Source organism: Megalobrama amblycephala, linkage group LG18 (genome assembly GCF_018812025.1).
Source record: "Megalobrama amblycephala isolate DHTTF-2021 linkage group LG18, ASM1881202v1, whole genome shotgun sequence".
NCBI classification, from domain to species: domain Eukaryota; kingdom Metazoa; phylum Chordata; class Actinopteri; order Cypriniformes; family Xenocyprididae; genus Megalobrama; species Megalobrama amblycephala.
Genome location: NC_063061.1, coordinates 27,564,470 through 27,589,084, shown reverse-complemented (window position 1 = coordinate 27,589,084; position 24,615 = coordinate 27,564,470). Strand labels below are relative to the sequence as shown.

At 37.4% G+C, this 24,615-nt stretch overlaps 1 protein-coding gene across 1 annotated transcript in view; it reads right to left on the bottom strand.

The window, feature by feature from the left end:
* Positions 1-24,615, bottom strand: part of LOC125252611 (probable E3 ubiquitin-protein ligase HERC1) — an 87,520-nt gene that overhangs the window by 49,279 nt on the left and 13,626 nt on the right. The window contains 28 exon segments of the mRNA XM_048166050.1: positions 90-194; positions 287-546; positions 912-1,066; positions 1,372-1,612; positions 4,235-4,355; positions 4,644-4,841; positions 5,255-5,493; positions 7,173-7,221; positions 7,335-7,413; positions 7,504-7,801; positions 8,883-9,054; positions 10,067-10,193; positions 10,563-10,674; positions 10,957-11,130; positions 11,236-11,448; positions 11,588-11,779; positions 13,032-13,164; positions 13,372-13,524; positions 14,638-14,859; positions 15,074-15,199; positions 15,652-15,817; positions 18,636-18,770; positions 19,134-19,305; positions 20,107-20,251; positions 20,363-20,490; positions 22,881-23,024; positions 23,354-23,450; positions 23,776-24,087. Of these exon segments, the coding sequence (XP_048022007.1) occupies positions 90-194; positions 287-546; positions 912-1,066; positions 1,372-1,612; positions 4,235-4,355; positions 4,644-4,841; positions 5,255-5,493; positions 7,173-7,221; positions 7,335-7,413; positions 7,504-7,801; positions 8,883-9,054; positions 10,067-10,193; positions 10,563-10,674; positions 10,957-11,130; positions 11,236-11,448; positions 11,588-11,779; positions 13,032-13,164; positions 13,372-13,524; positions 14,638-14,859; positions 15,074-15,199; positions 15,652-15,817; positions 18,636-18,770; positions 19,134-19,305; positions 20,107-20,251; positions 20,363-20,490; positions 22,881-23,024; positions 23,354-23,450; positions 23,776-24,087 (4,668 nt within the window).

The window sequence follows — 24,615 nt, the reverse complement described above, 5'->3', positions numbered from 1 at the left end:
AGACATATAAGTGCATATAAAACAATCTAAAATCCATGGACACGAATATAAGTTGTATGCGGTGGACAGATAGAGGTTAGTTCAAATACCCTAATTGTATGCTCAGAAGTTTTCTCTTTTTCTAATTTTTTTCTCAGGGCCACAGGTTCCTCCCACATGTATGAGGACAAAAGGCTAAATAACTGATCCACAATCTGAAATAGAACAAAAACGACATGGTAAATGTTTATAGTCGGGATCAATCGAGCACCAGTCATTCAGTATCAAGTGAACAGCACTTTCTGACCTGTTCCATGACGACAGGATCTGAACACGCAGGGAGAAGAGCTTCCAGAATATGGAAGGCCAGCAGCTTCGTCCGCAGGTTGTGGAAATGTGGATTACCCGAGTTGCATTTGTATGAGATAATTGCCATCAATGGATCGATCCACTTGACAAACGCTGAGACTCTTTTGGCGACCCTTAGTGACAAAATGCGCCTTAGGAAGACTAGAAAGTCAGCGAGCTGGGACTCCACAACCCTGCTGCTGCGAACTATATCTGCACCTAAAATTAAACAAAAAGGTATATATATAATTATACAATACAATATACCATACCACACTTACTGTGTATATACACACACACACAAGTATGATGAAAAAGTAAAGAATAAAGAAATACTACACTAAAAAACACAGTAGCTGTTAGCAATTCGGGAGCTGCATCCTCCGGAGGCTGCATATGTCAGAAAAGTAACCATTAGATTGCAAAGTAATAAAGAAATTACACTATTTTACACCACATTTTATTACGGTTACTTTTCTTAAATGAGACCGACTTGATGACGTGTGCAGCCTTCAAATGCGACCTCCGGAGGACGCAGCCCCTAAATTGGGACACAGCTTTAATCTTGTCTTGTAATGACTCACTTTCTTGTTTGGTTGTTTCTTCTTGGATGTGTTCTGTGGAGTCCTTCTCTAGCACCTCCTGCTGGTGGACTGCATGTAACAATCCCTGCAGCTGCTCGCTCATTACATCCATGAGAGCCTGGGACACGTCCAACGGCAAGGTCTCTTCACAGGAACTGAAGAAACACACATGTTAACTGCAACTGTACAACCTGGAACATCTGTAGCCAGATAGCATGTGGCAGAAGGGATGTTTGCTAATACTAAAACTTTTATATGAAATTATGTTATGGAATTGCTTTCATTTACGCTTTCTTTACTATGCAAAACTGTTGCATAAAAGCAATATTATGATATTAACGTGAAGAATACTTTGAACGTGATTATCTAAGGCAGCAGTTTTCAAAGTGTGAGGTTTTCAGGGCATATTATGGGATGTGTTCTCTCGTTTTGTATTTAATTAACTAGTTTTTAATCTCACCTGGCCGCTATGGCGAATATCTGCAGGAGTCTGGCAGCTGCCAGCTTCACCGCCCCACCAAGCTGCATGTGACCGGACATGGAGGCGGCCAGCCAACGTTGGTTCACCAGCACACAGGTGTTATCAGTCAGTGTGGACAAGATCTCCAGGACGCCACATTTAATGATCACTACCAGATCCACTGGCTGATAGTGGAAGTTCAGAGCAAAGACTGTAGCCAACAGTAGGTGCTGATAAGAGCCTGAAATGAGACAAATCTATGTTAAATCACTACTTATTTAAACTGGTGTATTAGAGTACTAGGACTGTGAGAAACTACAAAATGCAGCTAAATTTTAACCACAAAGCAATATCACAAATTATTTAATCAGTGTGCAATGATAACATTAAAAATGCTTTAAAAAAGAAAATAACCTAAATTAAATATTACTAATATTATCCGTTTATTATTTATCAGTTTTATTTAAGGGTTAGTTCACCTAAAAATTAAAATTATGTCATTTATTACTCATGTCGTTCCAAACCTGTAAGACCTTCGTTCACCTTAGAACACAAATTAAGATATTTTTGATGAAATTGTGTGATTTCAGCAGTTTGGCAGTTTGACACGTGATCCGAACCGCTGATTCGAAACAAAAGATTCGAAGCAGTGTTTTGAAATTGGCACACAAAAAGTATTCTCGTCGCTTTATCATATTATGTTGAACCACTGTAGTCACATGAACTGTTTTAAATGTGTCTTTAGCTTTCTGGGCACTGAAAGTGTAAATTAACTTGCTGACTATAAAGGCCTCACTGAGCCATCGGATTTCATCAAAAATATCTTAATTTGTGTTCCGAAGATGAATGAAGGACTTACATGTGTAGAACGGCATGAGGGTGAGTAATTAATGACATTATTTTCATTTTTGGGTGAACTAACCCTTTAATATCATCAATATACATTGTAAAGTACAAAATAGTTAATTTAAATTTAGTTAATATTTTTTACACTGTTTATATACAGGTGCTGGTCATATAATTAGAATATCGTGAAAAAGTTCATTTTTTTATTGTAAATTATTTTTAAAAATTAAACTTTCATATATTATAGATTCCCTACATGTAAAGTAAAACATTTCAAAAGTTTTTTTATTTTTTTTATTTTGATGATTAGAGCGTACAGCTCATGAAAGTCCAAAATCCAGTATCTCAAAATATTAGAATATTTCCTAAGATCAATCAAAAAATGGATTTTCAAAACAGAAAAGTTCAAGTTCTTTAAGGTATGTTCATTTGTGCACTCAATACTTGGTCGGCAGCACATATTACAGCAAATGACTTGCTCTAGCACAAATTACAGCATCAGTGAAGTGTGGCATGGAAGTGATCAGCCTGTGGCACTGCTGAGGCACTACTGAGCCTTCAGATCATCTGTATACTGTTGGATCGACTGTTTCTCGTCTTTCTCTTGAAAATATCCCATAGATTCAGGGGTCAGGCATGTTGGCTGGCCAATAAAGCACAGTAATATCATGGTCAGCAAACCACTTGGAAGTGGTTTTTGCACTGTGGGCAGATGCTAAAGTCCTGCTGGAAAAGGAAATCAGCATCTCCATAAAGCTTGTCAGCAGATGGAAGCATAAAGTTCTCCAAAATCTCCTGGAAGATGGCTGCATTGACTTTGCACTTGATAAAACACAATGGACCAACACCAGCAGACGTCATGGCCCCCCCAAATCATTACTAACTTCAGAAACTTCCCACTAGACTTCAAGCAGCTTGGATTCTGTGCCTCTCCAGTCTTCCTTCAGACTCTGGGACCATGATTTCAACATGAAATGCAAAATTTACTTTTATCTGAAAAGAGGACTTTCGACCACTGTTCACTGTCCAGTTCTTTTTCTCCTTAGCCCAGGTAAGATGCTTTTGACGTTGTTTCTGTTTCAGAAGTGGCTTGGTAGTCCTTTTCCTGAAGATGTCTGAGTGTGGTGACTCTTGATGCGCTGACTCCGGCTTCATTTGACTCATTGTGAAGCTCTCCCAAGTGTTTGAATCGGCTTTACTTGACAGTATTCTCAAGCTTGTGGTCATCCCTGTTGCTTGTGCACCTTTGCCTACCCAATTTCTTCCTTCTAGTCAACTTTGCATTTAATATGCTTTGATACATCACTCTGTAAACAGCCACCACATTCAGTAATGACCTTCTGTGACTTACTCTCTTTGTGGAGGGTGTCAATGATTGTCTCCTGGACCATTGCTAAGTCAGCAGACTTCCCCAATAGTGTGGTTTCAAAGAACAAGAGATACCCGGAATTTATACTGTAGGGATGGTCATTTAATGAAACTCAAATGTAAATATTCTAATATTTTGAGATACTGGATTTTGGACTTTCATGAGCTGCACGCTCTAATCATCAAAATTAAAAAATAAATAAATAAAAAAAACTTTTAAAATGTTTTACTTTACATGTAGGGAATCTAGAATATATGAAAGTTTAATTTTTAAAAATAATTTACAATAAAAAAAATGAACTTTTTCCACGATATTCTAATTATATGACCAGCATCTGTATGATATATTTTTTTATGATCTATAAAATAAAATAAATTTAGTAAAATTAGTAATTTAGTAAAATTAAATTAGTAATAAAATTGCAGATACAAAATATTTAGTTTAAATGTAATCAATTTTATTTTAATTATTTTATAATAATTTATATTATTAATATGAAAAGTAATTTTAAAAATTAAGTATTTATATAAAACTAAAAATAAGAAAAATATATGAAATGATGCAAAGCATATTTAAATTTGGTTAAATACAAATTTAAATGTTTTTTTCCTGTTTAGAAGGTGTGAGTGAGTAAGAAGCGTTACCCACCAGCTTGTTCTCTCTCTAGCGCCACCTTCTGTCTGAGCACACGCACCAGCTGCTGATAGAGCGTGTGAGCTGCAGACTGTAACTCCCTCTGAACACTGATAGGAGCCGACTGAGTCCCAGCCTACACACAAACACACAAACAAAGTCATCTAGACACCTGAAGTCATATTTTAATATGCGTGTAAGATTACAGTGAATGTGCATCTAATGTAAGAACACAGATTCTCCATAATTTGAAGATCATAAGATGTTGGTGATATATGTGCTTTTGTTTTTGCCTATACCTAATTATTGCCTATATAAATGTTATTTCCTCACCATTTCTTGCATTCATTCAATAAAACATAAATAAGCATGATCTAAAATGAATTTGTATTTAGGCTAATGTCTAATAAACAGCATGTCTTACGGTATAATGGTGAATCTTGTTGTTAGGTGCCACTAGACTGCCGGTGATCGGGGCTCCCAGGCCAAAGCAGCCAGAGAGGAACTGCAGCTGCACTGACTGCAGAAGGCCTGGAAAACGTGGGGGCGCTAGCGAGCTGACACTCTTTTCCTCCATTTCTGACAGGAAAGAGGAAATCTGACACAAGGCCTCCAAACGCACCTGGACAGAGGGTACGAAAACAATTGTAGTGTCTACATCTTTATTATTACTGTGTGAGAACACTACTTAACTGTTAAAGGGATAGTTCATCCAAAAATGAAAATTATCCCATGATTTACTCACCCTCAAGCCATCCTAGGTGTATATGACTATCTTCTTTCAGACGAACACAATCGGAGATATATTTAAAAAATATCCTGCTTTATAATGGTTGTGAATGGGGGGACGAGATTTTGAAGCCCAAAAAAAATGTATCCATCCATCATAAAAGTAATCCATATGGATCCAGGGGGTTAATAAAGGGGTAAATCATGGGATAATTTTCATTTTTGGGTGAACTATCCCTTTAATATGAACTTTATGAACTTTAGCCAGTTATTGAACGTAAAAATGATCTGCCATGGCTTTCCCACCTGAGCTCTTTGGTGTTGCTGTGCCATGGCTACAGTGATGGCTTTGGGGTCTGCCTGTGCACCTCCATCTTTGTCCATTAGAGAAGAGGTCCGGAGGAGGCTCCCACACAGGAAATGGAAGACCTGGCCCAGGATGGGTGTGCCACCTCCGCCCGGGCACAGCACAGTAGTGGGACTGATGCACTGCCGCAGTCGTTCCCAGGCGTCTTTCATGATGCCCAAAGAACAGAGCGGAAGTCCTAGCAAGAAACAGAGCTCATTAGCACATATGTATGATTTTTAAGCTAACTAAAAATGATAACTTCAGTATATGTAAAGGGAGAGAGATATAATGTGAGATATCAGACATGTGAGAGATTAAACATGTCAAATCAGATTAGATGTGTGAGATCAGATGTGTGATATTCTTCTGAATTCTTCAGAAATCAGATCAGACATGTGAGATCAGGCAAGCGAGATATCGAGTTGAGATGAGAGATCAGACACGAGAGAGAGATCAGACATGAGAAATTTTAGAAATCAGAAATATATGAGATCACTCAGATCAGACATGTAACGTAAGATATGAGACCAGACGTGAGAACACAGAAATTAAAGATTATTTATGTGAGATGAGTCACATGATAAATTAAAAATTAGAGATTAGATGTGAGTGAGATCTGACAGGTGAAAATCAGAAATTAGAAAAATCAGGTATGAGAGATCAGGCATTTAAGAGATCACTTATGTGAAATATGTGAGATCAGACATGTAAGATGTAAGATATGTGAGATCAGATGTGAGAAATTAGAAATAAGAAAATATGTGAGATGAGAGATGAGAAATTAGAAATGAGAGAAGACGGGTGAGATCAGTTATGTTAGATGAGACTCGAGATGAGACGAGAAATTGGAAACGAAATCGAATATCAGACATGAAAAATCATATGTAAAATACTGTATGTGAGATCAGATGTGTGAGGAAATCATACTGTATGTGAGATCAGATGTGTGAGAGATCAGTTATGTTAGAGGAGACATGAGAAATTAGAAATGTGAGATCAGACAGTTGAGATCAGATGTGAAAAACAGATGTCAAAGATCTGATGTGAATTTAACAGAAGAAACAAATGCACTATGTGTGAGATCAGATACGCAAGATGTAAAATATGTGAGATCAGACATGTAAGATGTAAGATATGTGAGATCAGATGTGAGAAATTAGAAATAAGAAAATATGTGAGATGAGAGATGAGAAATTAGAAATGAGAGAAGACGGGTGAGATCAGTTATGTTAGATGAGACGAGAAATTGGAAACGAAATCAGATATCAGACATGAAAAATCAGATATGTAAAATACTGTATGTGAGATCAGATGTGCGAAATCATAGTGTATGTGAGATCAGATGTGAGAAATCATACTGTATGTGAGATCAGATGTGTGAGAAGTCATACTGTATGTGAGATCAGATGTGTGAGAAGTCATACTGTATGCGAGATCAGATGTGAGAAATCATACTGTATGTGAGATCAGATGTGAGAAATCATACTGTATGTGAGATCAGATGTGAGAAATCATACTGTATGTGAGATCAGATGTGTGAGAGAACAGTTATGTTAGAGGAGACATGAGAAATTAGAAATGTGAGATCAGACAGTTGAGATCAGATGTGAAAAACAGATGTCAAAGATCTGACGTGAATTTAACAGAAGAAACAAATGCACTATGTGTGAGATCAGATACGCAAGATGTAAAATATGTGAGATCAGATATGTTAGAGATCAGTTAAGTTAGATGAGACATAAGATAAGACAATAAATTAGTAACGGATAAAAACGTGAGATCAGACAGGTGATATCAGACATTTAGAAATCAAATCTGCAACAGATACAATATGTGTGAGATCAAATATGTGAATATGCAACTATATACACTCACCCATTTTATTCTTGAATGACCCTGAGGAGCTTTTAGACTGATCTAGTGTCTTTAAAAATAGAGACAAATCAGACCACAGATGAAAAAAACAAAGAACAAGGCCCAAACGAGAGATAATTTCATCAATATTAATCTAGGGGGAAACATGGGATACATAAATACCTCTCTCTCACTGAATCTTCTCTCAGAGGAGGACTGTAACTCCATCTTTGTTCCTAATGCCTCATAGTAGGGTGGAGATCTGTGGAGTGACAGAGATTTATCACTTACAATAGCTTTATCCCACCCGCATGTGCAAGCAAATGTTCTGTAATTGTACACAAACGCAAACCTGGCCAAGCTGCTCTCAGTGGGCGTCTGTGATGACACAATCTCCTCCTGCCAAGCGGCTCGGACCCCCAGCAGAAGGAAAAGGCAGCGGGAGACGAGCAAGTGGCATGCGGCCGGGAAGGACAGTCCCTGGTCAGTTGTGCTGTGGTGGTCCCAGGGCCGCTGGGGAGGCTCCCTGTCTGGCGTTCCTGGGCTCTCTGTGCTGCTGGGTAACGTGCTAGTGCCAGACGACTCGTACACAGTTTCGTTCTGTTGGAGTTGCATGGCCTCACGGGTGGCCAGGAAACACTGCAGCACCTCTGCGGGGAGGAGGAAACATGCAATCGGTTCGCAATTACACAACACTGGGGTAAGTATTTCAGAGCAAATAATGCCAGATATTAATTGCAACCATGACACATCTACACCACACAAAATTAATTTTCAAAGCTATTGGAGTACGTTTTACAAGAAAATACTGTATCAAAAAACTTCAAAATTTCACATTTAATTCAATGTGTTACTTACTGTTTGTTTGTAATTATTTGTTCATACAGTGGTGGTCAGAATTATTGGCACCCTTGGTAAATATGATCAAAGATGACTGTAAAAAATAAATCTGCATTGTTTATCCTTTTGATCTTTAATTCATAAAATTAGCAAAAGTCTAACCTTTCATTGAAGAAAAAGAATTGAAAGTGGGGGGAAAGTCACAATATGAAACAAATGTTTTTATCCAAAACACGTTGCCCACAATTATTGGCACCCTTTTATTCAATAATTTTTGCAACCTCCTTTTGCCAAGAAAACAGCTCTGAGTCTTCACCTATAATGTCTGATGAGTTTGGAGATCACCTGACAAGAGATCAGAGACCATTCCTTCATGCAGAATCTCTCCAGATCCTTCAGATTCCAGCTCCATGATGGTGCTTCTTCTCTTCAGTTCACTCCACTCATTTTCTTTAGGGTTCAGGTCAGGGGACTGGGATGGCCATGGCAGAAGCTTCATTTTGTGCTCAGTGACACATTTTTGTGTTGGTTTTGATGTTTGTTTTGGATCATTGTCCTAATGGAAGATCCAACCACAGCCCATTATTGGATTTCTAGCAGAAGCGGTCAGGTTTTGATTTTTTATCTGTTGGTATTTGATAGAATCCATGATACGATATATCTGAAGTTGTCCAGGACCTCCAGCAGAAAAATAGGCCCACAACATTAAAGATCCAGCAGTATATTTAACCGCGGGCATGGGGTACTTTTTATCCATGTGTGCACCAAACCCATCTGGTGGGTTTGCTGCCAAAAAGCTCTTTTTTTAGTTTCATTCTGAGACAAAGAAGCCTCTGGTATATAGTCAGAACTGAAACACAGAGGGAAGAACACAGAAAGCAGAGTGTTTACCCGGCAGGTACATACTGCTGATGCTGGGCGTCTCCTCCTCTAATGGATCGTCCTGGTTGTGTTCAGCTGCATGAGGCGTCTGGCTGCTGGGATCTGCGTCTCTTCCCGTCTGCTCTCCTGAGCTCCCTGCCTCCTGCCTCTCCTCACTGGGGCTTTGAGAGCCCAGTGAAGCCTGGATAGGACAAAACATGTGCGAACAGTGATAATATTGGTTAATGTCATTTTGTTCCTGGTTGCATAAAGTTGTTTTAGAGGTAGGAAAGGTTATTGCATTTTATTACATTTCATGTTGTCTTAAAATGTAACAAATTTGTGACAAACTTCCCAAGTTCATTAGCATGTTTCTAAAGAATATGTGCATCAAACATAGGTCATAATATGGTAAACAATATCATATACTAATGTTCAAAAGTTTGGGGTAAGAAAGATTTTTAATGTTTTTGAAAGAAGTCTCTTATGCTCACCAGAGCTGCATTAATTTGATTAAAAATATGTTAAAAACAGTAATATTGTGAAATATCATTATCATTTATAAATAATTTGAATAGTATTTTTTTCCTGTGATGGCAAAGCTGAATTTTTAGCATCATTACTCATTATAGCAACTTCAGAAATCATTATAATATACAGATTTGGTCGTCAAGAAACATTTCTCATTATCATCAATGTTGAAAAGAGTTGAGCTGCTTAATATTTTTGTAGAAAATGCAATACGTTTTTTTTTTTCAGAATTCTTTGATGAATAGAAAATTCAAAAGAACAGCATTTATTTAAAATATTATTATATTATAAATGTCTTTACTGACACTTTGACCAATTTAATGTGTCATTGCTAATGAAAGAATTTCTTAAAAATAATCTTACTGGCCCCAAACATTTGAATTGTTGTAAATATAAAAGAGAATATATAAATATAGAGTGGTCCAAAAGCCTGAGATTTAAAATATAAATTACATTGGGAAAAATATCAATTAAACTGGGAAATTAATTGGGTGTGTATATAAAACAAAGACATGTTATAACAAAAAATTGAAGAAGAAATATTTAGAATAATGAAATAAAATGTGTGACATTGAGCATGTGATATTCCAACATTTATGTTATTTTCACTAGCGGCCTTAACACATTTAAACCTCATCATATATGTTTAAGTAAAATGTGACTGGTTTATTAATGTGTTTTACCTGTTTGGTGGTAGTTGTTGTTTGGGCGCTGCTTGTGTTTCCTATGCTCTCTTTATATGACAGCAGAGTGCTGCGGATTTTATACACCACCTGATATATTTCAGTCAGCACCTCACAAGGCTCATATCTGCAGTCAAACACACACACACAAACATTATCGGACTGTTTAAACTATCAGTTCATCCCTGCTGCTGTCCTAACACTCCAGAAGGTTTATTTGAGATAATGACTGTCAATTCATATTCACAAATGAGTCATTATGGTTGAGGCATTTATCATGTGAGATTTCACACAGCACAGAGAGGGACAGGGACTGACACTTAAATATTCACATATAGAGCCATTCTTTAAATAGAGCATATATTCATTAAATCTGGGTCAACTAATTACAGAGTTCATTAATGCTATGGCATAAGTGAGACATGGGGAGATAGAGGTGTAAAAAACAGATCTAGGTAAAAAGAGAGACAGAGGGCGATGTGTGGATCTCACTCACTTATCCTGCCAGTAGGCTTCATGAAGGCCGGCGTGTTTGAGCAGAGCAGCCAAACTACAGCGACACGCCATCTCTAACAGGGAGTCTCCCACTGATCCACTACTGTCCCAGTCTACATAAAAACACACACGTCAAGGTCAAAATTTGGACAAGCACCGTAGCAGTATTTCAATATGGTAATCATTCAGTACCATGGTATACAGACAAACAAATACTGTCTCAAACAGGCCAGACAAAATAACAATGGCTCAAGCTTGTTAGATCAAATGGGACAAATGCCACTAGTGCCGCAGAAAAGTTAAAAAGTCTGTAAATGAATGTCTTTCAATGTTTTTTTTTTTACCTTATATTCATAATTTATTCTATAAACCTTAACAAACGCTGCCTCTCTTACCTCGACTTGCTGCATACTCCTTCATCTTCCTCCAGAGGGCGCTGGCGGGTTCTCGTGGGGAGCCGAGAGCGAGTTCCACTAGCGTTGTGTTCTCTTCTGACAGGCGCAGCTCTGCTAGTCTCACGTCCCCACAACCCATGAACACGGCCTCAGTCAGCCAACCCATTGCCCAGTCTACAGAAACATAGATGAGTATTTATTAATTTATCTATATTTATTTATGCGTTTATGCCTTACAATATTAACAAGGGCTGCTGCCCCCTGGTGGTAGGTCATTACCCAGCTGTTCAAATTCAATTTCCAGCCCATTTCTCAAGAGTGGGTTACACAGCCAGAACTCTGCCGTCTTCTCCTGGATGGAAGGGGGCAAGCCCTGCAGCATACCTCCCAGGCAACGGCCAATGGCAAGAGCCACAGACCTCTCCAGATCAAGAAGCCACGCCCAGTCATCTGACTCTGGCGCCAGGATTGGGTCAGAGGTTTCTGATGATTCTGCAACAGGAAGGAAGGGTGTGTAATTGGCAGTACGGTGCCCATCTCAGTAAGTTTCTTCACAGTGTATTACACTGTGATGATCTGTCATCTGAAATATTTTCAGAGAATGACAGAAATTCTGAATTCTGGTGCTTACCCTGTGAGGTTCCTTCCAGCTCCATGTCCTCCAGGTGTGAAGTGTTGGGCAGGTAACAGTTGAGCTCGTTGAGATGTTCAAGCAGAGTGAGCAGGTGAGGGAGGAGGGGTTTGACGACAGCCAATGGCAGCAGGAGCAGAGAGTACGTCACCTGACACAGCAAACTGCCCGCCACCGAACCAAACAGCACAGCTACAGAGAAACACACAAACAACTCAATACAATGGGGATGGATGGATGGATGGATGGATGGATGGATGGATGGATGGCACGGCTCTGTGATCAGCAGTAAATGCTGCTCCATCTCAAATCCCTATGAGCATAATACTATTGCTGTAGCTAAATAAACAGTAGATTGAAATGCTTTGATTAAACATGACTTATAAACACACAACTACAATATATGACAATATATGATTTATTTGAGGTCTTCAAGCCTTCTCGGGTTTATTTTCATGATAATAAAGTATATTTATAATGCAAAGCTAATCGAGCTTTTAAATAATATGCCTTTAAATATGCCCTCTAGCCTTTAAATAATATGTTGTGTGCCTTATTCTGTGTAAGATGCCACATCATCTCACAGAAGGATGTTTTCAAACACTCAACTGTCGTTATGAAGTGAGTTTGGAGTAAAAACAGGTGTCGTCTTTTGTTGGACACGAGTGCTTCGCATGTTTGGAAAGATGTTTGACACGTGTTGCTTTTTCAAATGCACGTTATAAGCGACTCAAACTTGCAGTGCTTTAAGACGGAGCAGCATTTACTAATGATCACAGAGCCGTGCTTCACTGACAAGCTGCGCATATAAAAAATAAATAAATAAATAATAATCGCAGGCTTTGCAATTTCATAAAAGCACTAAGCCAAATCGGTTTAAGTGCAATTTCATGTTAACTGCGATTTATCGTGCAGCCCTAATGGATGGATGGATGGATGGATGGATGGATGGATGGATGGACAGAGGGCTACAAAAACAGATTAAGGGATAGATGGACAGATGGATAGATGGCTACATAAACAGATGAAGGGATGGACGGATAGATGGACGGATGGCTACATAAACAGATGAAGGGATGGATGGCCGAGATAGAAGAATGAATGGAGAGATGGAAGGCTGAATGGACAGATAGATAGAATGATAGTCGAACCAACAGATACATGGACAACTGGATGGATGGATGGATGGATAAATTCTAACCATATTATTTTGCTATAAATATTTTGCTAACATATTTTATATACAAATATGTAAGCACTTCAAATCTCTTTACCCAATTACAAACGCACCATAAAGTTACAGCAATATTGACAGACATTTTTAATTTTCGTATGATTTTGCTGTACCAGAATCATACCATATTGAGGTACAGGCCGAACCGTACCATTTGACCCCTAGTGGATGGATGTATAGACGAATGGATGACACATAACGTGTTCTTACTGTGTAGTTTCTTAATGACGTGTTTGTCCAGTGTGCTCTCCTCCAGCAGAATGGTGGATCTCCTGAAGGTCTCGGCTGCGTATGGCAGCAGCAGGCATAGGTGCTTATGGAGCAGCACTACGCTGCTGTCATCCTACACAGAAACAAACAAAAAAACAATGTTCTTTAAACACTCATTATGCAGTCCGCCTCCATTCTGTGTTCTGGAACAAGAATTAAGCATCTTTGACTAAACGGGCCCACACAACAGAATATTATTTCTTAAGGCTACAATCCGTAACCACTGCAACTGGCAGCCTGAGGGAGGCATCATATGGAGCAGGTTGTGTTGTTGTTGTACCTCAGCGCCTGTGTGGATGTAGCAGTGGGCCAGCAGGTGTCTGTGAAGGGCTGACAGCAGGTGGTGGAAGTGTGATGGAGCCTCCGTCTGTTTCTGGGACTGACTGAACCGCTGTTTATCACTGTTCTTCTCCAGTTCACCAAATGCACGCTCCTGTGTGTACAAACAACATTCAAAAGGGGAACATTTGTGTTTTGATTGCTAAAAGTTTCCTCAAAATATATTGAACAGTTGATTGTCCATTTACAACACAGGAGTTATAGGAAGCCAGAGAGGATCAGAGAGGGGTTTAAATGAATGTAAATAGAAATTATTATTATTATAATTATTATTATACACAACTGCTGAAAAGTTTGGGGCCAGTAAGATTTTTTTTATAAACTATTTATATTATTAAGAATGCATTAAATTGATCAAAAGTGACAGTGAAAAAATTTGTGTCACAAAATATTTCTATTTCCAATGATTTGAACATTAATTTCAAAGAATCCTAAAAAAAGTATCACATTTTCCGCAATAATATTAAGCAGCACATTTAACATTGATAATAATAAGAAAAGTTTCTTGAGTAGCAAATCAGCATATTACAATGATTTCTGAAGGATCATGTGGCACTAAAGACTGGAGTAATGATGCTGAAAATTCAGCTTTGATCACAGGAAAAAATTAAACATTTAAGTATATTAAATTTAAAAAAAGTTATTTTAAATGGTAATAATATTTCACAATATTACTGTTTTTACTGTATTTTTAGTCAAATAATAAATCTAACCTACCCCAAATTTTTTAACAGTAGTATATATTATAAATAATTATATTACATATATATTATCAATTATATTTTCCTATATTAATTATTATTTATATATAACACATTATGATAACCAGCAAAATTATACGTTTAAAAAAAATTCTAGATTAAAAAAAAAAGTGGTTTTCCAAAAGTACTCAATTTTTTCTAATGTAGGGGACCAAATGCCAGGTATATGAATGTCAGTTTATCAAATGTCAGCTTTAAAAGCATATTTCCTTTCTGAAACCAGCAAAGGGAAAACTTAAAAAAAAAAAAAAAAACTTGGAATCATTACTTCAAAAATCAAGGAGTCCATTTTCAAAATGTCTTTGGGAAAGAGGGAGCGATGCAAATGAATATGCTTGCTGCATTCTTAAATTCTTTCAATTAAATTTAAATTAAACCAAGGCTTGGAAATAGAAAGCATAATTTGTGTCTGTCAGCGTGGACAACTGTTGAACCACTGGACTGACCGTATAGAACCCAATGCTGAGCAGCAAGGTCTTCAGGAGGACCTCGGCCAGGTGAAGGTGGTCTGGAGCTTCTGAATTTGAGCTAACACTTCCTGTGGGGCGATCAGGGGTGGGCGGCAGTGCCAGACCTGCACTCAATTCCCCAGGTGAGCTGTATCCCAGCAGGGATGCCACATGACTCTGTTCCTGCAGGCTGTTCAGCACCATATCCAGCTGTAGGCGCTGTAGAAGGGGAAACAGTAATATCACTGAATAATCAGCAAACAATATTTACATGATACCGTAAAAACAACTAGAGCGCAAGGAATGAGAAACAGTTTTAACTTGAGTTTTGATCATTTGAGAACGTTTCTCAGCAAATATGGATATATGTGAGTAATTTCAAACTTTGAATGAATTAACATCCCAAACTTTAATAGTGTTTGTGTCCGAGTACCTGTCCTTTAGACAGGCTTTCCCAGCTCTCCGGGCCCTGAGGTAACAGCGAGTGCAGCAACTCCGTTCTCTCCCTGAGAGGAGGCAGCAATAGACATGCTCCGATGGACAGCGTGCTCATTACAGCCTATACACACACACAACAATTCATTTCCACGGTGAAGGGAATGACTAATAATACTGGCACTGTGACAGATGACTCAGTCAAAACAGTTACACTGTAGTCTTGTGAAGGTTGTGAAAAGTCGTGTCCCCTGCAAACTCCCTCGAAGAGAAAACAGAGCCAACAGATTCCATCATCTTAGTGTTTTTAACATGTGGGCAGACCTCCAGCAGCATATGCGAGCATTCTGATTGGCTGAAGTTGTTTACTGTTTTACTGTTGTGTAAGCCAAAAAGTATATCTTGTAATGCTACTGGAGTACGTGTTCTTGAATCTCTGTCTGTCTATCTTTTTAAACCACATATATGAATATATGTGAATTCTAAATGTAAACATATGAAAATTGTGTATTACACAACAACAATATCTGTAGATGATACGGAGTTAGCAACAAAAAACAACTCTTCATGGCGGACCTGTTGTATGGAGTCTGGTACATTAGAGTCGATGAGTCTGAAGAGCAGGTTCCTGAGGGGCCGACCCTGAGCACCCAGCACTGTGGCCCCTGTTCCTCCTGCGTGGGCCAGCGACAGGTGGATGGACAACAGTTTCATACACAACAACACAAACTGGTGATGTTCCCTGGGAAAGAAACCGAGAGGGAGAGAGTGAGAAGTTTAAAGATGAGAAGTCTAAAGTGACCTTTACCGAGTGCCAGGCCATATGTTGCTCTGACCCCATCCCTGTGGGTATGAAGATGGTAATGGGCTTGTGCCAGTTACCCCTGCGGTTGTGTGTGTGTGTCACATTCCTGTTACATGAGTGAGTGTCTTTCAGCAGCTGACGTTGACTCCGATAAACCAGATTTCTTGTTTGCCCATGCAAAACTCGCCACAATGCTAAGGCGTGCTCGATGGTTGCTAAGGCATTGCTATGCAGTTGTTTTGGGAGGTTTCTATGTAGTGATCCAAGGTTTATAAATTTGCATAAAGTATGCAAAAACTTAGAGGCTAGAGTTGAAGGGTTTCAAAAGTATGAGCAATGGTAACCATAATCCTCACTTTTGCTAGGGCTGCTAAAAAAATAAAGATGCCTAAAGCATATAATGTGTAAAGGTATTCTGGGAGCTTCCACATAATGGGATCATCAAGACATTTGACACACTCTCTCTCTTTCTTTAGAGATACTGCTGCAGAATTAAAAGTTCTGACCTCAAGGTCAACATGCATCACTTACCATCTTGTGGACTCAGCAGGAAAATATCTGCGATATTATATAATCTGTATGACAGCTCTTATGTAATCTTAAAGCTTGAAGTTGTAGACTACTGACATCTGACATTGCAAATGTCCATGCATCAGATTGGCATGGTTTAAGCATCCATCCATCAATCCGTATTTACAATACTTTACAATAAGGTCTCATTTGTTAACATTAGATAATGTATTAACTAACATGGACTAACAATGAGCAATACATTTGTTACAGTATTTATTAAAGGTGCCCTAGATTATGTTTTTAAAAGATGTAATATAAGTCTAAGGTGTCCCCTGAATGCGTCTGTGAAGTTTCAGCTCAAAATACCCCATAGATTTTTTTTAATTAATTTTTTTAACTGCCTATTTTGGGGCATCATTATAAACGCGATTTTATGCTGCGGCCCCTTTAAATCCCGTGCTCTCCGCCCACAGAGCTCGCGCTTGCCTTAAACAGTGCCTTAACAAAGTTTACACAGCTAATATAACCCTCAAAATGGATCTTTACAAAGTGTTCATCATGCATGCGGCATGCATGCGTCGGATTATGTGAGTATTGTATACTGTTATATTGTTTACTTCTGATTTTGAATGAGTTTGATAGTGCTCCGTGGCTAACGGCTAATGCTACACTGTTGGAGAGATTTATAAAGAATGAAGTTGTGTTTATGAATTATACAGACTGCAAGTGTTTAAAAATGAAAATAGCGACGGCTCTCTTGTCTCCGTGAATACAGTAATAACCGATGGTAACTTTAACCACATTTAACAGTACATTAGCAACATGCTAATGAAACATTCAGAAACACAGTTTACAAATATCACTAAAAATATCATGTTATCATGGATCATGTCAGTTATTATTGCTCCATCTCCCATTTTTCGCTATTGTTCTTGCTTGCTTACCTAGTCTGACGATTTGGTTGTGCACAGATCCAGACGTTAATACTGGCTGCCCTTGTCTAATGCCTTTTATAATGTTGGGAACATGGGCTGGCATATGTAAATATTGGGGGCGTACACCCCGAATGTTACGTAACAGTCGGTGTTATGTTGAGATTCGCCTGTTATTCTGAGGTCTTTTAAACAAATGAGATTTATATAAGAAGGAGGAAACAATGGAGTTTGAGACACACTGTATGTCATTTCCATGTACTGAACTCTTGTTATTTAACTATGCCAAGATAAATTCAATTTTTCCATTCGAGGGCACCTTTAATATTTGTTAATGTAAGAATAAAAATCCAGCTGTTCATTGTTTGTTCATGTTAGTCCACAGTGCATTAATTAATGTTAACAAATATAACATTTGATTTTAATAATGTTGAAATTAACATTAAGATTAATAAATGCTGTAGAAGTGCAATTCATGTTAACTAAAGCTGTACCAAAAAAGTAAAAAAAAATAAAATAAAATAAAAAGTTAATTGAAATAAAATAAATGTTAACTGAAATTAAATTATTAAAAAAGTCATTTAGTTTAACTTGATGTACCAAAAAATAAAAATGAAATAAAAATGAATAAAATCTTTATAGACATATTTATAAAAAAGAAGACAAAAACACACTACAAAACTGAAGTTAAATTTAACTTAAATGAAATTAAAATGTAAAATCTAAACATTAAATCTAATATAAAATATTAATAAAAACTATAATAGAATCTCAATGATCCATATATCAATATATATTCATTCATTTTATAAAGTAGTATATTTTTTAATAATTTAAACAAATGAAAATATAAAAAACTCAAAATATAAAACAAAAATAATTTATTAAAAATGTTAAAATAATTTAAATAAATAAAAATAAACTAATTAATAAATTAAATAAATAAATACATTTCAATTAATTAATTAATGCCTGCTTTCTATTTGTTGTGAATTTACAAGCATGTGTGTTGCTTCCAAGCGTTTCTTGTCAAATGTCAGGAGTCTCACAGGCCGCCCACCACTGTGCAAAAAGACCCCCTGGATGGTAGCTGGTTTTAATTTCACACCATGCATCTCTCCACCAACCTATCTATCTACAAGATTTGTTGCATGATTTATGTTTCTACAACAGAAATAACTGACATTGCGTGCCTCTATGTACATTATACTGTACATATTATTGTTTAATCATTAATGGTCAAATCACAATTCATAGGACATCATTTATAAATCTATGTATTTGGTGCTGGTCCAAGTGTGTTTATTTACCTCTTAGAGGGGAAAGGTGCAGGTGGTGTGTCTCCACTGATGCTATCGCAGTAACGCTCCAGGAAACTGCGAAGGTACGTAAACGTGCTCTCCTCGAGGTCCACACAAAACGGCCTGTGCCAAGCCACCAGCTGCCTGCCAGGCACATAATTCACATTCAGTCATGCCAGGAAAACAATGTTAAGTGAACATCTTTGAATAATGGAAAATGTTTTGCGATTGCATTAATACATTAGTGGTGAAACTCACTCCAGATGGAGCGATACGGGTTTTGATTTGCATAATGAATATGAAAATTTTGTCGTTTCCTGTAGACTCAAACTCATTTCGGGACAAACTGCTTTTGTTTTGGGTTTAGATAAGGAAGTGAGGGCTTTTTATTTCCACTATCCACAGGCAATGAGAGGCATAATAAATGAAATACTGTCAATTCATTGTGGAAAAGCCATCAAATCACTCATCGTAACTAATGAAATACGTCTTTGTCTCTCTCCTCACCTGTCTGTGGGAACTGCGGTCCAGGCCAGGCTGTGGGAGGTGCCTGCAGTGATCTGCTGTATTGAAACTCCTTCTAGACCAATCACCTTCTTGGGTTTGGTGACTGGCGTCGAGGTGTGGCCCTGCCCACATTGGCCCATGGCATTGTTTCCCCAAGCAAACACTTCGTTTTCTGTAACAAAAACCAATAAAGAAAAAAATGAAAGTGGCATAAATCTGAGAATTTAATTTCAAGGAATAACAACTTGGATTTCGGTCTTTTCCTCACACAGGTACTGTATCATAGGGTTTCAAAAGATTTGGAATATAGTGCATAAGTTGTATTCACTACTTTGTCCATTTTGAGGCTTGAAAGCATTATTTGCCATTTATTGTATTTATATTGAAAAAAGTAACTTGTATGGTTCTTCAAAACCCCCTTTTTGTGTCCCACAATAGAAAGAAATCAAAGGTTTGGAAAAACATGAATGTTGCAATTGAAAAAATAAAATAAAATACAGATATTAGATTAAAATTTTTTTTTTAAAAAAATGTAGAAAATGTAGCTAAAAGTACTAAAGTAGTACTAAAATTAGTAAAAAAAAAAAAAAAAAAAAAAATGACAAAAGCACATAAATTATTCAAACTTAAACTAAAGTTAAAATGAAAACTGATATAAGTTCTATCAAAATATTAATAAATATTATAATAGTATATAAATAATAATAAAATAACACTGATCTAAAATTAATTTCTACAAAAGAAACTAATCATATGGAAGTATTTAAATGTAATTTAAATTAATTTAAATACTGTTAACAACACATCAAACACTGTATACTTTAGAAAATGCAATTTTTTGTATAATAATATTGCGGACAGCAAAAGTTGCCACTAGTGGAGCAGAAATTACACATTTCATTTTTTTTTTTTTTCTTATTTAATACTATTTTCTCATCTACTCTTCCCATTTATGTTTCTCCAGCTCTCTCACCGTGAGACAGAGCGAGACAGTGGCTGTCTCCGCAGGAAATGTCGATGACTTTAGTGATGCTGAGTTCCTCTATCAGTCGAGGTCTGAGTGAGGTGGTCTCAGACGAGCCGCAGCCGAGACACGAGCCGCAGCCCCACGCAAACACCTGCATCGCACGCACAGGAGAACATAGAAACAGGAGAATTTATATGGGTGTATATAACGGTACATATTTACTTAGTTAAAGTCAGTGGGATAAATGAGAGGTTGTGTATACCTGGCCAGCAGATGTCAAAGCCAGTGACGACTGGCTCCCAGCACACACTTTCCTGATAATGAAGCCGTGCAGGGCTTCTATCACTTTAGGCCTGTACACACGGTTTGTGTCACCATGTCCAAGTTTACCTGTAACACAAACACAACGTTCACACACACACACACAGAATTCCTTCTAACATGGACAACAGTAATTTAAGGTGCGTCAGATTCAGAGGCCGTGCCAGTACTTGTTTCAACAACTGGCTCTATATTTTACCTTATAAAAACTTTGCAATGGCTGCATTTCAAACATGTTTAGGCTTGTTTGTGGATATTATGTCTGATAGTGTTGCATTAAAGGATTTTTCTTGCTATACTTATGAAAAGTAAATGTCACCATGTCCTGCTCACTCTGTAAGGCAGAAGTGAGTCCTTGTAAAGGATACAGAGCTTTACTGTCTCAAACTGTATGTGTACTGTATGTGCGTATGTGGGTTTGATCCAGAACGTTACCCTGACAAGCAGCAAAACTGCTGTAAACTTTGTATACCTGTTAAAATTGTTATGGAAAATAAAACTTGAGTCAAATATTACCTCATTGTGTGCCATTCAAATCAAATTGTTCAATTTGTGTGAAAAAACATGAAAAACTATTCTCACATATATTCCTTGGGTGATAGATAGATAGATAGATAGATAGATAGATAGATAGATAGATAGATAGATAGATAGATAGATAGATAGATAGATAGATAGATAGATAGATAGATAGATAGATAGATAGATAGATAGATAGATAGATAGATAGATAGATAGATAGATAGATAGATAGATAGATAGATAGATAGATAGATAGATAGATAGATATTGTGTTAAAGGTCCTGTTTTTCGTGGTTTTTTGAAGCTTTGATTGTGTTTATAGTGTGCAATATAACATGTGTTCATGTTTCGCGTGTAAAAAAAACACAGTATTTTTCACATAATTTACTTATCTGTATACCACTGTTTCCACTGTCATAAAAACGGGCTGATGACTTCCTTGTTCTATGAAGTCCCTCCTTCAGAAATACGTAACGAGTTCTGATTGTGCCAGCGGTTCCTGTGTTGTGATTCGACAGCTCTGAGCGCACCGTGCCCGGAAAGGTCACGCCTCTTACCATAACGTGGAGATGCACGCGCTCAGTGTTATTGTAAACATGTCTTTAATTTTACCCTATCAATTTGAGCCGGAATCAGACCCGGTGATTGGACTGCGGGATGAAAATAACAGCGTTTCGACGACATGGCGACAAACACACTCTACAAACGCAACTCTTGTGTATTCCTGTGGGCGGAGGTTAGTCAAAAAACTGTTTTAGTGACGTCATTAAAGAAGGAAGTAGAGGGATGTAGTCCAAACTGGCCGTTCGATGTAGGCGACTTCTGTTAAATAAAATATCTCGCTTGGCATTGAACTTTGAGCTTTAAAATTTTACAGATTTTATTTATACTCTAACAACAACATTACACACTAACTAAAGTTTGAAACATGGGATCACAAAGAACGGGACCTTTAAGCTAAAAATGTTACTTAATAATAATAATAATAATAATAACAACTAGAATGTACATTTCCTGAAGAAAATGTGAATGGTGCTTGCAGTGGCAAAACTCGGCACTCTTGATTAGCATGATGCTAACATAATTACCGTCATGCTAGGATGTTTTTAGCAAGATGCTAACATGATTAGCATGTTTGGTAACATTACGCTAACATGATTAACATGTTGCTAGCATGCCGATAGCATGTTTTTAACAAGATGCTAATCATGTTAGCATAATGCTAACAACATGCTAACATGGTTAACATGTTGCTAGCATGATTACCATGTTATTGTGTTTTTAATAATAATAATAATAATAATAATACATTTATTTATAAACACACACTATATTTTAACAAAATTCCAATTACTTTGCCTGTAAAGACCCACCAAAATGTGAAAATTATTTGTAGAGCTTATAACCAGGTCGAGAATATCAGTGTGAATATCTGAAAAAATTAAATTAAATTAAATTAAATTAAATTAAATTAAATTAAATTAAATTAAATTAAATTAAATTAAATTAAATTAAATTAAATTAAATTAAATTAAATTAAATTTAAAAATATTGGTCGAATACCCAGGTTGAAATCCCAGGCAAAAACTTTAAAAAAAAAAAATTAAAATAAAATTACTTCAGCCTTCATGAAGAATTGAGGATTTTCAATCACCAAATAGCAAATTTACTAACTCAGAGAGTCTATACACGTTGAAAAAGTGCCCTTTGTGATGGGATGACTAAATTACTTTTGTTTGGTAATGTCTGTGAATACACTTCAGCGAGATGATGGAAAATGTTCATGGGAAATTAAATTGTTACTGATTTTGGTGTAAAATGTGAACTACTTCTGTGAACTATTCAAATTAGTATTGCAAATTGGTATTTTCGTAATCATAAAACTAATCTTAAGATTTTTTTATGCATCGCAAAATAAGGTGTATATGAAATATTACCATTGTCCCCTCCTCCAAAGGACCAGACGATTCGGCCATCTTGAGCCACAGCGATGGTGTGAGAGCTGCCACAGGCCACTTGCCCGACCCCACTGATGTCTTTAACCAGTGTGGGCACATTACGACTGTGACTGTCACTATGACCTACATGTCAGACAGAAGGAGTAAAAATAAGACAGAGACAGACAGGACTGACAACAGTCTGACTCAGTCTGAGGAATCAGGCATCTTGTCGACTGCCTGACAAATTTCTCTGTGGATTAAAAAAAAAAAACAAAAAAAAAAACTCTGCAGTGCATACTGTGCACAGCAGTCATTCAAACCGTAAAAACCACCTCACAGAAATCAATAGTGAATTGTATTTCACTGACAACACTACATCTGAGAACATATACTCAGGTCTCAAGTGTGTGTGTGTGTGTGTGTGTGTGTGTTTGGTGATGTTCAGGGTCTGTAAGAGGAGAGTGATGTACCAAGTCGACCGAAGTCGCCTTCCCCCCAGGTGTACAGCTCTCCGTCATTAGTCACTGCAGCACTGTGTCTGTATCCAGCAGACACACACACCACCACCTGAAATGCACACACACTTTTATAAATGCATTGATAATACAAACTAGTTGCTTACATTTTCTGAATATATGAAAATATTAGTCTTCAACTAAGGTGTTCTGGAATGCATAGGCATTTTTGCACAGTTTCAGGTCTAGGGTTTCTAGGATGCTGCTAATGGTAAGTGGTTACCAGAGTGTTCTGGGTGCTTGCGAGGTGGTTGCTAAAAGAGTGTTCTGGGAGTTGCTTACTGACCCAAGTCAAAAGAGCCCAGGCAAATACCCTTGATTAGACACAATTAGAAAAAAGCTACGTTCTGCATGTAGAAAACGCTATTTCCTCTCACCTTCCCTAAAAGCGGGCCCTGAATAATCTTGGGGTATTTCTGCGTGGCACTGTTCCCGTGGCCCAGTTTGCCGTAATCTCCGTCTCCCCAGCTGAACACCTCTCCCTCCGCCGTGACAGCCAACGTGTGTCCGTCTGATCCCTTGGAGGATGACACCTTCCTCATGGTGCGAGGCGGTTCCAGAACCAGCTTCTTGGGCATAGACTGGTTATTAGAGTCTCCCAGTCCCAGGCGGCCATAACTACCCTTCCCACAAGCCTTCACGGCACCATCAGCAGATACAGAGAACGTGCAGTACTGGCCCGCCTCAATCTGCAGGTAAAAAAACAAGAGCGCCATTTAGAGCCGAGTGAATCGAATCAGCTGTGATCGAGCACGTCTAAACTCTATTAGTGAAAGGGCACAGTTTATGAAGATGCGGCTGCTGTTTTCTAAATTGTATTTTCGAAATAGTAATGAAAAGACATGTCTGTATTAAAAAGCAGAGACTGTTGGGCCTGGACGCTACTCCAGATTAGATAACCAAACTTTGCACAACACATAGATTTTGTTAGAGAGGAAACAAAGAAATTTAGATCGGTACAGTTTACTATTGTTTATAATATAGTCGATAACCAATACGAGCCTGACTGCATTATAAACTATGTACTGTAAAAAATAAATAAATAAATATAAACTAACACTTCTTGTTGCCTTTTAACGTTGTAATTAAAAAGAAAAAAGCAATAAAATAAATAAATAAATATACAAAAACAGAAAAAGACAGTCACTGGCCACATATGATGCATTTCTTATCATGCAACTAATAATTTAATTTACACCATCTCACTTTTTTCTGTC